This window comes from Carassius gibelio, chromosome A4 (assembly GCF_023724105.1).
Source record: "Carassius gibelio isolate Cgi1373 ecotype wild population from Czech Republic chromosome A4, carGib1.2-hapl.c, whole genome shotgun sequence".
NCBI lineage: Eukaryota > Metazoa > Chordata > Actinopteri > Cypriniformes > Cyprinidae > Carassius > Carassius gibelio.
The window spans coordinates 2,602,304-2,617,543 of record NC_068374.1 but is presented as its reverse complement, the minus strand read 5'-3'; the positions used below and the strand labels follow the sequence as shown (position 1 = coordinate 2,617,543).

The following is a 15,240-nucleotide window of genomic DNA, read 5'->3' as shown; positions in this document are numbered from 1 at the left end:
AATCCTGCTGGAAAATGAAATCAGCATCTACAAAAAAATGGGGCCGGATTCATGAAAATCTTCTTAATTTATTTCTTAAGAAATTTCTTAAGATTCCACGAAGTTCATAAGAATGTTCTTAAGTGCAATTCTTGAAAGATTCTTAATAACTTTATAATTGACTTTCAGTATGTAAGCAGTTTTTAAACACTGTAACTTACAGTATATGTGATGTCCTGACAGTTAACCATAGCAACAGAAGGCTGCTCAAACAATTTTAACAATTATATTACAAAAACTGTTTTATTAAAACATTGTATTGATGGTAAGCTAACTGCACTAGGGATCACTAAATATATTTTAGTTTAATAAACATCAACAGAATTAGCCCAAAATTTACACACGCAGGATCTTTAAAAAATCCACATGAACCCTGCAAAAGCCGTAAATGTTCCCAATCATCAGCCAGCATCAAAATGAACATACCTCTGAAGAATTTATACAAACACTGTGTGAATGATAATAAATGTATTTGAACATCATTTAAATAAACACAAGCAACAATCTTAAGATATTTCTGATGATGTTCTGCGGTGATTTGAAGTTCCTTTATGAATAAACACTTGAAACATTTCTAAAAAAAAAAAACAGTTCCTCTCTGCATAAATAGTGGCTTCACAAACACAGAAGAGGAACACAACACAGATTACTGTTAGATTCCTGACACTGAAACTGTCAGAAAGTGGACAAAAATACAGAAAAGGGAAAATGAAGAGAGAACATGGGAAAAGTATCAATGATATCTGTGAAAATGACATTGTTACAAAAGGAACATCTGGAAAAAGGACCACAGACAGTCACACAACAAGAATCCAGTCATCTGAACTCACAGGTAATGAGATTGATTAAACATATTTCATCACACATAATAGTGGATAAATAAAGGTAATAAAGTAATGTTTGTGTTGATGGTCAGGAAGTGATGGTGTGATGATCAGAAGGTCCAGAGCAGCTGCAGTAGTGTTTGTGCTGCTGTGTGTTCTTCTGCTGACTGCACGCATTATACTGTGTGCCACCTTCACTCAAGAGAGACAACAGCTGCTAACTATGATCACCAACCTCACAGAAGAGAGAGACCAGCTACTTACTAAGATCACCAACCTCACAGAGAGACAACAGCTACAAACCAACAATATGAACCTCACAGAAGAAAGACAAGAGCTACTAACTACGATCACCAAACTCACAGAAGAGAGAGACCAGCTACTAACCAACAATATGAAGCTCACAGAAGAAAGACGACAGCTGAAGACTAAGATCACCAGCCTCGCAGAAGAGAAAGACCAGCTGAAATCAGAAAGAAATGATCTTCAGAAGAAGTGTGCGGGTAAGTTTCTTCAGTCTAGCTGGTAACTTGCTCTAAAGCAGACTCAGATTTGAAAGTGGACTGTACTGGATCTGTCATGTGGCTAATGCTCGCATTTACTCACAGCTATAAACAGATTCTCAAAACTACACACCAACTTGTACAAACTTACACTTCCAGTTCAAAATCAAATATTTCAGTCAAAAACATTCTCTTTTATTCAAAGTTTGGACACAAACCGGTCAAATACACAGAGTACTTCACTGCCAAGAGAACTAGTGAGATCAGTTCAGAAACCTGCTTTCGGGAATGGATCAATGTATTTGAGAGAATACGATACAAATCAAGGATGCAGATACAGTTCAGCAATAAGCATTAAGAAAAGTTTATTTTCCATGAAATGTGTTATTTTTAATACATTTTTATATTGTGATGCTTTTATATTGTTTATGATTTTATATTGTAATTATATTGTGTTTGTGTTTTCTGAATGAGAACATGTTAAACCTGTTCATAATGAGGACATTTGTTCTTGAGTTTAACAAAAAACATTGAGCAAATTGTTACATGTGTGAAAACACATGAAATGTGTTAAATCTTTTGATAAACACATTTTTGTTTCAAGAATGTTTTGGAAAATTGTACCATATTTTTTTTATTTTATTATTATACCTTTATTTAACCAGGAGGTCCCATTGAGATTCAGAATCTCTTTTACAAGAGAGACCTGGCCAAGGTAGCAGCCAAATCACAACAAATGCATACATAACAAACACTAAAGTACATTTTAACAATAAAAGAAAATAAAAATATAAAACACAATGAGACTCTTAAGAAAAACAAGAACATGTCTCCATCACAACACTCTTTATAGTAGTTTTAAATTCATTTAAGGACATAAGGGTTTCTAACTTTAGCTCTTTTTGTAGATTATTCCACCCCCAAGGTGCTAAATAAGAAAAGGCAGTTTTTCCCAATTCGGTTGTAACTCGTGGAACTGTTATAGTGTTAGCAATCAAGAAAAACTGCAAACTTTCACACTTGAATTACTAAAATAGTGCAAAATAATCTCGTATTACAGAATTTGCATTTGGGACGGGGAGCATGAATAACTGCATTTAGTTTCTGCATGGCATTATGAATAAAATGATAATCCTATAAAAATCACAGTAACTGATCCATTGACATAAGAAGTAAGATTAGCAATCCACAACAAGATAAATGTAAAAGATATAAACAGCATATTACAAATAACTGAAATAACTTAAACACCTCTACTAAGACTATCATAACCTTTTTAACTTGTTGTGGATCAGAGTTTAGATCATAACGTATCTGGTTGTGCTATAGATGGATGGAGGTGCCATCAATCCAGTCTTTACTTCATTTCCTCTGAGAAGAAGAACTGGGATGAGAGCAGAAGATACTGTAGAGAGAGAGGAGCAGATCTGATCATCATCAACAACAGAGAGGAACAAGTGAGTGTGTGTGTGTGTGTGTGTGTGTGTGTGTGTGTCATATCAGGACACAACTCTGTATAATGACATGGGTATGACACAGGTATTACAAGGAGAGGGTGACTTATGAGGACATAACCCATGTCCCCATTTTTCAAAACGCTTATAAATCATACAGAATGAGTTTTTTTTAATAAAAAATATACAGTTTGTACAGTAAAAAAAACATTTCACCTATGGGATGAACACACTTTTCACAAAAACAAACGTGTGTGTGTGTGTGTGTGTGTGTGTGAGTGAGTGAGTGAGTGAGTGAGTGAGTGAGTGAGTGAGTGAGTGAGTGAGTGAGTGTGTGTGTGTTCTTGAATATATGGTTCATGAGGACAAATGTCCTTACTCACCAGCATTACAAGGATATTTGGTTTATAAAGACATTTCGGTGTCCTCGTAATTCTGGAAGCTATTATGTTGTTTTTGGAGTCAAAATAATGATCCCTATTAAATTTGTAATAATAATAAAAATAGACCTTATATACCACAATGTGTATGTGTATGAATTTGAAGCATGTCCCCTTTAACCAAGATGTGCCAATTTAAAACTATACAACTATTCGCGGGAAATATAAAAAAATATATATTTTTTTTTCAAAATTTTGATGACTCAATATTAAAAATAGAAATGTATTATTATCTAATAACCTTATAGATTTCGCTGCATAATACAGTGTGTCTGCTTTAGCCTACATGAGGTTCTTTTAATTGGTCAGTTTTGTAAATGCCGTTCGTCGGACTGGACCATTTTCTCCTACACAAGATATTTTCAAATTAAAGAGTCAAATTTAATAAAGGATAAAACTATAAATAAAAAGTGATTACAGGTTGCATGCTTTTTTTCCTCATTGTGATTGACAACACTACGGACCAATGAAAATGCGGAGGATTGTAGTTCTGGGATGTCAATAATTTTTTCCGCGAAGATATTCAGACTGCGTCAGAGACGTACCAAGTAAGTAATCTGTGCCTTTGAAAATGAATCCTTTTTTTTTACTTTTTCTTTTCTTTTTTTTTTTTACAGCATTGATGCATCACATGATGATGATTCACGGGGTAGACTAATGCAAAAATGTTGAAAATAGAGGCAAATGGCAATCCAACCTCTGTTTGCAATTAAGCATATTTTTGAAAGCCAAGAGATAAACTACGATTATGCAGGAGCTGACCTTCACATTCTCATTCAAAGGTAATCAGAGTACATACTGTAGTCTGGTAATACTAGATGCATGTTTTAATGATAACAAATATAGTGTAATGCTTCTTAATTAAGAAGACATTATTTAGTTTGATGTGGTAGAATTAAATTAGTATTAATCATATAGTGAGCCACTCACACATTTTTATTGAAAATAATTATGATGAGTTCTGTATGCCCCAATTAAAGTCATTTAGGGGAAAAAATTATTAAATGTAAATGTATTGTGTCTAAAAAGAAAGCACCCTTTCAACCCAAAAATGTAAAAGACATGAATAGGTATTAAGTGGACTTCACAGACCATCTTTTTGAATATGCAACCTGATTATTATTTTTGTTGTGCACAGTATAAAACTAATGGCATAACTGACAACATTTTTTTCACCAAATATACTTTAAACACACTAAAATCAATCATTTTAAATTCTAAAAGGGAAATTTAGCTTTACCATATATTTGTTACAAAAGGAATTTTGTATGTTTTCTCAAAGCTACTACTAGTTCATATCTCTGCATCATATTTGTGTAAATTCAGTCATGGTTTACAAGGACGTGGTTTGGTATAGCAGGACTCGTGTACGTAGACTCATAGCTACTACTAGTTCATAACTCTGCATCATATTTGTGTAAATTATGTAAATATGTAAAATATGACCACTCCGAGGACTGACCCAATCGGACATTTCCAGAAGTACAAGTTCAGGGAACCAGGTCTGGCTGGGCCAAAAAGGTGCAACCATGAGGACCTGCTCCTCATCCTCCCTGATCTTGCAAAACGTCTGTGCAAAAAGGCTCACTGGGGGAAACGCATACTTGCACAGGCGAGCAAGAGATGGCGAGCAAGTTGAGACCTGTGGTGGGAGCGTAGACCACCCTGACGGTTGATGTACACTACGGTTACAGTGTTGTCCGTATGGACCAGAATGTGCTTGTCCTTCAGCAGGGCCCTGAAGCGGTGCAGAGCAAGACATACTGCTAGCAACTCGAGGCAATTGACATGCCACTGAAGTTGGGGTCCTGTCCAGGAGCCCTACGCAGCATGCCCGTTGCACATGGCACCCCAGCCCGTGGCAGAGGCATCTGTTGACACAACAACATGTCTGGACACCGGTTCTAGGGGCACGCCGGCCCGTAGAAACGAGGGGTCCAACCACGGGGTGAAGTTTCGGCGGCAGGCCAGAGTGATGGTATCTCAGAGCGTGCCCTGTTGCCATGCCCATCTCGGGCTCAGTCATGAAGCCAGTGCTGAAGCGGTCTAATATGGAGTAACCCGAGCGTTATGACCGCTGCTGCAGACGCCATATGCCCCAGGAGCCTCTGAAACAGTTTCAGTGGAACCGCTCTCTTGCCCTCGAATTGTCTCAGGCAATTCAGCAGTGACTGCGCGCGCTCGTTCGTAAGCCTTGCGAACATGGCGACCGAGTCTATTTCCATACCAAGAAAAAAGATCCTCTGCACAGGGGAGAGCTTGCTCTTTTCCCAGTTGACCTGAAGACCCAGTCGGTCGAGGTGTCAGAGCACCAGATCCCTGTGCTCGCACAACCGCTCTCGAGAGTAAGCTAGGATCAGCCAGTCGTCGAGGAAACATGGCCAACCCATATGGGAGAACCTTGTACTGATATGCCTGCCCCTTGAAAGCTAACCGAAGAAACGGTCTGTGTCGAGGAAGCATGGAGACATGAAAATACGCGTCCTTCAGGTCGATCGCTGCAAACCAATCCATCGGACAAATGCATTTGAAAATGCGTTTGGGCGTTAGCATCTTGAACGGTAGTCTTTGCAGAGCTCGGTTCAAGGCACGCAAGTTCAGTATTGGCCGTAACCCACCTGTCTTCTTGGGTACTATGAAGTAACGGCTGTAAAAGCCGGACTTCATGTCGGCTGGATGGACCGGCTCTATCACGCCCTTTGCCAGCAGGGTCGCGACATCCGCGCGCATGACGGGGCATCTTTGCCCACCATCGTCACGTGGACACCCTGAAGCAGTCCAAGGCCATCACCCCACCCGGGATGCTGGGCGAACTGAATCGCGTAGCCGAGCCTGAGTGTCTGGATGAGCCAACGGGAAGGCCTGGGGAGCTCTAGCCAGGCTCCCAGAAACCGAACCAGCGGGGTCAAGGGGACTACAGGCGTACCCACGGTGGGGCAGCATGGGGGAGCAGACAGCCCCGGCATGGGAGGCACAGCGTCCCTTAGCGGGGGCGGAGTGGGGGCACTCGTCTGACTCCAAATAGCAAAGAGGGCATGAGAAGGCAGAGCATTTTCAGGCCGGCTTTGCCTGGAAACTGGCAAGGGGAGAGGAGAACAAGAGCGGCAAGGAAGCACGTCGCCAACTGTCGTTCGTGGCCTCTTGGGACCCGGAGGTAGAGGAAACAGCTTTTAGTGAAGGTTTGGGTACCACCGGCTGCAGGGCCAGTGGCGGAACAAAAAGAAAACAAGAACAAAGGATTCTGGTCCTGCTACCATCTCCTGACGAGCTGATGTCTCCAACTCTAGGTCGCCTGTCTCAGGAACGCCGCTTGGCCTGGCGTTTGGCGGGCTTAGGGGGAGAGACGGGGTGAAGGCTACTGCTGTGGCCGAGCAGGAGTGGAGGAGGCCGCAGGGGGGCACCCTCGGTTACGAGCAGGCTGAGGCGGCTGCGCTTGCGGCAGGGTGGAGGCAGCAAAAGGCCGCCGGGGCAGGATCTCTCTGATGGCCTCGGACTGCTTCTGGGCGGCAGAGAACTGTTGGGCAAGGCTCTCTAATGCGTCGCCGAAGAGGCCATCCTGGGAGACTGGGGAGTTGAGGAGCTGAGCCTGGTCAGGCTCCCTCATGTCTGCCAGGTTTAGCCATATATGGCACTTGTGGACCACCAAAGTGGACATCACCTGACCCAAGGAACATGCAGTGACCTTCGTCGCCCATAGAGCGAGGTCGGTAGCAGTGCACGCCTCCTGCAAAACCCCTGGGTCAGCACTTCCTTTGTGCAGCTGCCGGAGCAGCTTGGCCTGATAGACCTGAAGTGAGGCCATGGCATGCAGGGCAGAAGCGGATATACAAACATATCTTGTAAAATGTGTGGTAAGTACTGCCATTCCATAGTATAAATAGAGTTTATCACGAATCTTGAAAGTGTTATTGAACCTAAAAAGCAATCATGCATTCAAAGGGTGGGGGATCACGATGCCGGTGCAACACCGTGTTGTCTATCAGCCATCCCCGTCAGACGATCTATCGCCCCAACCCTAATTTGGACATTGAGGTTGATGAACTGATGCAAGTTACGTTTTAAATTTGAAATTACCCATTTAGCAAATGCTTTTATCCAACCCAACTTAAAAACAGAACATCGGATACAATATATCATAAGATCCAACAGTAATCATAGTACTGTTAGTTTGTTTTTGTATTTTAGCAGTCATTAGGCGGCTGATCAGCAACGTCAGCATTTTGGCTTAAACACCATAACGTGAAACACTGTCTGCATGACTTATCTTTATATAGCAAGACGTTTTTTCAAAATGTAAATGAGGGAGTGCCAGAGTACATCAGGGGAGACGAGGGTAGGGCTGGATGATATGATATATCCTGGTCACAGTATAAATTGTCAAACAATCAGATGCAATCTGAACCAAATCATATCATAACACGATCTGGTAATGTATGCGTATATGAGAGATCAGTGTTCCTGCATAAAGAATTTCAAAGTGGCTGCCTTTATCAAATTTTGTACCACCTCTCACTGTCAATAAAACTGAAACTATGTGGCAACGTGCAACATGCTAAATTAATCTGTAATTTTTATAGTGTTATATTTTTAACATCGACTCCATTTTATTTGTTAACATAGCTTCACTGAACACCATCCAAATATCAATAAGTTTTTATATTTACATTTATTAATTACTAATTCCTATGGAGCTTTTATCCAAAACTACTTACAAATGCCAGACATTGTTACAACAATACAAAGTAGAATAGGGAGGAATTAAGTAAGTAGTGGGAGGAATTAAGGAAGTAGTGGAATCCGAGGTTTTTATTTATTTTTGTTTTTGAAGGATTCAATTAAATGTTCATGGAAGAGGTGAGTTTTCTAGAATATTGTCAGGGATTTGGCATTCCAGATTTGGGATCGGAAGATCATTCTACCAGCTTGTAATAGTAAATAAACATTTTCTGGAAATTGTTTTTCTTGCATGTCTGTAATTGTACCACAATGTGACACTTACTCACCGACCGCAGGTTTCTGGAGGGGATGCAGACTTAAAGAGCAAGGGGAAGTAGGAAAGTACATGGCTGTTTTCTATGCAAGCATCAGTATCTTGAACCTGATGTGAGCTGCAACCAAAAGTCAGTGATTAGATTTGGAAATGTGTGACGTGGGATCTTGGGCTTGTTGAAAACCAGTCACACTGTTCCATTCTGTATCATTTGTAGAGGATTGCGCATGATGGAAGTGCAGCCAGAAGAGCATTGCTGTAGTCTAGTGCTGGCACTAATGACTTTTTATTTTTATTAATCCATCAACTAATTTATTGATTAATCAATCTAAACTATTAATTTCACACAAAATAATTGGATTTGCAGATTTTAGAGAGCACATAACTAAGTCTATTGACTGTTGTCATTGCTTTCATATTGCACAAGACAAAGGCGAATTTTCTTAAGACAAATAATGACTTCATGCGTGACATAATTTTTTTATTATTGATTTTTCTTTATTAATAAACTAAAAAGTTGTATTTTTTGGGTGGTGACCGTTAGGATTCAAGACTGTTTTAGGAAGGGCAGGTTGCTCCACTCTTCTGCGGCCATATCCTCACTGCAGCCGGGGTGAAGGCTGCTGCTGTGGCCAAGCAGGAGTGGAAGAGCCCTCGGCAACGAGTAGGCTGAGGCGGCTGCGCCAGCGGCAGGGTGGAGGCAGCAGAGGGCCGCCGGGACAGGATCTCTCTGATGGGCTTGGACTGCTTCTGGGCGGCAGAGAACTGCTGGGCAAAGCTCTCTACCGCGTCGCCGAAGAGGCCATCCTGGGAGACCGGGGAGTTGAGGAGCTGAGCCCGGTCAGGCTCCCTCATGTCTGCCAGGTTCAGCCATAGGTGGCGCTCCTGGACCACCAAAGTGGACATCACCTGACCCAAGTAACGCACAGTGACCTTCGTCGCCCGGAGAGCGAGGTCGGTAGCAGTGCGCGCCTCCTGCAAAACCCCTGGGTCAGCACTTCCCTCGTGCAGCTGCCAGAGCAGCTTGGCCTGATAGACCTGAAGTGAGGCCATGGCATGCAGGGCAGAATCGGCCTGGCCAGCAGCTCTGTAAGCCTTGGCCACAAGCGTGGATGAGAACTTACAGGCCTTGGAGGGCAGCTTGGGACCACCACGCCAAGCGGAGGCGCTCTGTGGACACAGTTGCATCGCAACAGGACGCTCCACCATGGGAATCTCAGCATACTCCTTGGCCGCCCCGCCATCGAGGGCAGTGAAGGCGGAGGAAGTACCAGAATGGTTTCGGGCAGTTAAAGGTGCCTTCCATGAACTGGTTACCCCCTGGTACACTTCCGGGAAGAAAGGAACCAGAGGGGGATGCTGGCGATCCACATGAGCAGCCCCCAGGAACCAATCATCCACCCTTGAGCACTCAGGACAGGGTGGAGGGTTCCAATCAAGCCCAATGCTCTCCGCTGCCCGGGAAAGCACAGCCGTCAGCTCGGGATCTGACTCGGACAACGCTGGTGCTACCAAGGGAGGCAACGCAGCCGAATCCTCATCTCCCGAGGATTCAAGCCCGCCTTGTGATGCAGCGATCGACATACGGTCCTCTTTGCAGAGCCCCGAATGAGATGTCAGGAGCCTGAGAGGGACCAGCAAACTCATTTTGAAACTCAACCGGCTGCGGCGTATGTGAGGGGGGTGTGAGGGGGGTGTGGCCCGAGGAGGTTGGCTCGTCGGGGAAGCCCACACGGTAACCCTCAGATCACCCTGGCCACCAGCCGAAGTAGCCCTATTACGAGAAGAAGAGCTAGAACGGGTTGTGGCAGAGGGGACTCTATACCTTTTAAGGTAATCGAGTCTCGATCTCAACGCCGAGATGGTCATGTCCCCGCAATGAGAACATGAGCCATCCACGAACGCAGTCTCAGCGTGCTGGAAGCCCAGACACTTGACACAGCGATCGTGACCGTCACAAGGAGCGATGTATTGACCGCACCCAGAAACACATGGGTGAAATGACATCTTTAAAAAGATGCAAATCAGCCTGTATCTCTTTTCTGAAAGAATTTGGTCTTTCAGAGGTGTTGAAGTGCTCAGGGGAACGCAGGAGCTGTCGCAGGAAACCCAGACGAACCGCTGAATCGCACCATTACACTAACACTCCGGTGATTGCAGCAAGGGATGTGCTCGGCTCCGAATCGAAAGCTTGAATGCGAGTTGCTCGCGTTGCTCCTTATATACCTGCTCTGCGGGGCAGAGCTCGCGATGCAAATCCCGCAGACCAAGGTACTTTGTGTATCATTGGCTCGTTTTGTACCACTCAAAGGTGATTGGGCTCTCGGGCAAGATCCCATTCTTAACGTCGAACGTGACTGACTGAAAGGGAACTCATTATAATTAGTGATGCGGTTTAGACTGAAAGCATGACAAAGCAAATCCCTGACAGTAAACTGCTGTGTTCTATTTATGATGTGCTGACACACATTTAAAATGATTTTCAATAGTCATGTCCAGTGTAGAAGTCTTTAGGTGATACAGCACCACACGACTACTATTGCGTCCAGTGAAACATGGTGTACGGAGAGATGTCTGAGGACAATGGTGAATGATTTGCAGATTCTCAATACCACTCTGACAAACATATCTTGTAAAATGTGTGGTAAGTACTGCCATTCCATAGTATAAATGGAGTTTATCACGAATCTTGAAAGTGTTATTGAAACTAAAAAGCGATCATGCATTCAAAGGGTGGGGGGTCACGATGCCGGTGCAACACCGTGTTGTCTATCAGCCATCCGCGTCAGACGATATATCGCTCCAACCCTAATTTGGACATTGAGGTTGATGAACTGATGCAGGTTACGGTTTAAATTTGAAATTACCCATTTAGCAAATGCTTTTATCCAACCCAACTTAAAAACAGAACATCGGATACAATATATCATAAGATCCAACAGTAATCATAGTACTGTTAGTTTTTGTATTTTAGCAGTCATTAGGTGGCTGATCAGCAACATCAGCTTTTTGGCTTAAACACCATAACGTGAAATACTGTCTGCATGATTTATTGATTTTAGTTAACCAAACATATAAAAAAATAAATAAAAAATATCTCCTGGTCAGTAAATGATGGAATCATTTTCATTTTTTGTTGAACTATCCCTTTAATGAATGTGTCTTGACCACTGATCTATATATGACTGGATCACTCATCACGTTCTAAACTTCCAGCAGACAGTGAAGCCACCGGAAGTGTTCGATCCGCCATCTTACTAAACCCTACCAGCAGAAGGCACCATTGAGACACATTCAATCTGCTGTCCTAAAATCACTCTATTTGAAGCAAATCAGTCAAACGGGACTCATTTTTATGTTATGTGTATGCAAATTAATTTTTAGTTCAGGTGTTATCTGCAGTGTTTACGGTCTTTTGGGGCAGCATAAGCGATATATTTAAATCTTTTAGGTGCTGCGCGCTGATGAAACAGATAACTGATCCAACACAAAATATACCTTATTTCTTTATGAACATTATGTCACGTTCGGTGATCCGGGTGAAGACCGGGTATAAATACACAGAAGGATGATGAGGGAACTGGAGACAGGTGGGGAACAATCAATTAACTCAAACAAGAAGGAAGGTGACCAAATAAGGGAACAGGAAGTGATAAGGTGACAGACGCCATGGAAAAGGAGGACACCTAGTGGAAACCCAGGGAACACAACCCAGACACTGTGACACATTATTGTTCAGGAATTATTAAACATGAACCTATTAGTATCAGAAATGGATTTGATTATTTATGATTTGATATGTTTATTACCGTTTCCATGTAAACTATTGTGTGCTAAATAAATAGTTAATTTAACCACCGTTTATAAACATTACCTGCTTCAAAATTAATGCTTTTAATGAAATCATTGTTAGCTACTGTAGGAATAAAAACACTATAACTAAATTGTTATAGTGATGTTTTCTCATTAAAATCAAATTCCTATTAATTCAATAGAACGTTTACGTACACTAGGGATTACCAATATGGCGAAGTGGCGGCTTCACTTTAATGACGTCATGAGCAATCCAGTTCTATATTACAGATCAGTGGTCTGTACATATTCTAAAGCAACTTATTCATATTCCTACTGGCAAAACAGTGCTGTCAGTTCAGCTGTCAGTCAATAGAATACTTGTTCATATTTTCATTTCATGAGTTTACTCTAAGTCTGTTAGTCTTTTGGATTTATTCATGTGTTAAGTAAATCATATTGTAGAGTGTTTTAAAGCACCGTGTTTTTAACAGACAGTTTGATAGTATTAGTTGATGAAAGGTTCTGTGATTAATGGCATACTTAATGAAAAGGGAGGAAGTCTGTAATGTGCAATTATTTGCTCTGCACTGTAAAAAAGATATTTTTTTGAGTCAACTAAAAATACAATGTTATCCCGCTGCCTAAAGATTTTTTGTTATCTTGACAAAAAAAAAATTTTTTGTTGAAACAACTTCATATTAGAGTGGAATTAGTCCAGGTAACACATTTCTTTAAGTTGACTTGACTATTATTTTCTAGTCCAGTCAACTAAATCATGTTGTGTCAACAGGGATTTTTGTTTTTTTTTACTTTGATCAATAATCGTAAACAAATGTTACCCTATGGAGCTAGACGAGTCTCAAAAAGTATAAATGCACACACTACATTCACATATGCACACACAGGATTCATACATGCACACACAGGATACACAAATGCACAAAATGTAAAAAGCACTGAAGATTCATTCACAAATGCATACAAAATTCACAAATGCACAAAAAATTCATAAATACACACAAGTCAGAAATGCAAACAACATTTACAAATGCACTCAAGATTCAGAAATGCACAGGACAAGATTCAGAAATGTATTTCTGATGCACACACAAATATACCTTGATTTACAAACTGCTTGCATACTCCATTTGTGTGTGAATTTTGAGACTCCCCTGACTTGGCTCGATACACACGTTTTTCTTTTAAACGGGGAATGATCAGCAACCAATCAGATATCTCCCTTGTTTTAACCAATCACAAGAAAACACCCCACGCGGGGGATTGTTTACTTCTAAGCCAATCACATGAACCCGTTCACACAACGCGATATGCCTGTGTCGCGAGCGCGAGCTAGCGCGGTGGAGTTCTGTCTTTCAGTTGGTTGAGACCTCAACATGGCTTCTGGCAACGACAGGGGAGCGGTATATTAGGAATTAGATCTGGCTTTTGTTCACACAGCGCTCGTACCGGGTCCCCGGCCCAGGTTCAATTCGGTAATCAATTCCGGGACGTGGTTGCTTTCACACAGAAGGCGACCCAACAATGTTCCGGAAATATTGCGGGTCCGACGTGCAGTGTGAAAGGGGCTTGAGTGAGTGAGAGAGAGAGTGTGTGTGTGTGTGTGTGTTTAATAAATCATGTTATTGTTTCACTTCTCAGGATTTTGTGAAGATCATTACTGGTAGTTTTGGTCATTTCTGGATTGGTTTGACTGATGTTGAAGTGGAGGGCAGATGGAAATGGGTTGATGGCAGCACACTGACCTCTGGGTGAGAAATCACTGAACTGAACTGGTTATTACAGTATATAATAAATGATTTTCAGTCAGTATCATATGACACAGAAAGCAGCTCTGATCTAACACTGATCTGTTGATGCAGGTTCTGGGCACCTGGAGAACCAAACAGCTTTCTGGGAACAGATGAAGACTGTGCTACTACACTTTCAATAGGATGGGTTGATTCTCCATGTGACAACAGTGTTAAATGGATCTGTGAGAAGAGTATCCTTAAATGATACATTATAATAAAAATGTACATATATTAATTATGAACGTATAAATGTCAGTAATTTTACCTTTTTTTTTTCTTTTTTTTTTAGTTTTTTGAATGGCACATTAATTCGTTTATTCTGTTAAAACAAATAAAAAATAAATAGAAAAAAACATTGCAGCTTTTTGTAACAACTACAGTATGACAATAAACCTAACTGATGATGATTTACTCGTCTTCAATAATTAGCATACATTACATATTTCCTGAACCATGCGATGAATATAAATGGAAAGTTGTATAAGCATATCACATAAAAAACTCCTCTAATATTTCACTCGTGGTGATGTGTTCCAATGTGGTGATGACTGTGTTGGTCTCAGGGTGTCTAAGTAGACTAGAGATGCGAAGACTTTTTTCACTCTAATGAGGAAGAGGAAAAGAGAGAGAAAGGTGGAAAAAAAAATTCAATGACAAGCAAAATTTCTGTTTTTCAAATGAGGAAAATATTTTTTTTCCAATTAAATGTTATCAAAAAGGTAAACAATATTAATATATTTCTTGTTTTGGACAAAAGAATACAATAATAATGCTGATATCTCTTTTCTTAGTCTGACAGGATTGACACCGTACACCTTTCAGTTGGACCGCTCACCAGGGAGTTTTTGAAGGCGACAGTTGCTCAACACGTATCTCTATTAAATTGATCTCAACGTTGGATGAGATGCTAAAACTTGGATTGCGTTTCCAAATGTAGGGAGGTTAGGAAGAACAAAGGAGAGGTTGATTACATTCAAAATTCATAAGGATGATTCGTCGTCTTTGGCACGATTGTGTATTTAATTCACTTAGAATTGATTGATGGTTCTTACATGTCCTACAAATGTAAAAAGAGAAGAGGAAAGTAAAGGAGAGAGAGCACGGAGATGGTAAGTCTCGGTAGCGGTTATCTCAACTACAAGGAGAGCGTTGTTTTAGTTGCTGCACAACTAATCAAACAAAATAAACTTAAAGTGAAAGAGAGTTGTCTTTCTAATTTATTTGAACTCGTAGCGAGGGATAACAATGTCTCCTTTTAGGCTCAGGTGTGTCGATCCCAGGCTAGGATACACAAAGTAAAGAAATGGTAAGAAAAAGTAAAATAAAATAAAAATAATAAATGGGAAAAATATGCAAAAATGAAATTAAAAAGAGGAAATCAATA

The 15,240-nt window shown here is 41.2% G+C and overlaps 1 protein-coding gene across 1 annotated transcript; it reads left to right on the top strand.

The window, feature by feature from the left end:
• The first annotated feature begins 648 nt into the window (after nt 1-648).
• On the top strand, nt 649-14,335 carry LOC127968167 (CD209 antigen-like protein C). Its single transcript, XM_052569154.1, has 5 exons — nt 649-871; nt 956-1,366; nt 2,696-2,823; nt 13,705-13,814; nt 13,926-14,335. Exons 1-5 carry the CDS (start codon nt 748-750, stop codon nt 14,059-14,061), a joined length of 909 nt encoding a protein of 302 aa, XP_052425114.1. The 5' UTR covers nt 649-747; the 3' UTR covers nt 14,062-14,335.
• The last annotated feature ends 905 nt before the right edge of the window (nt 14,336-15,240 follow it).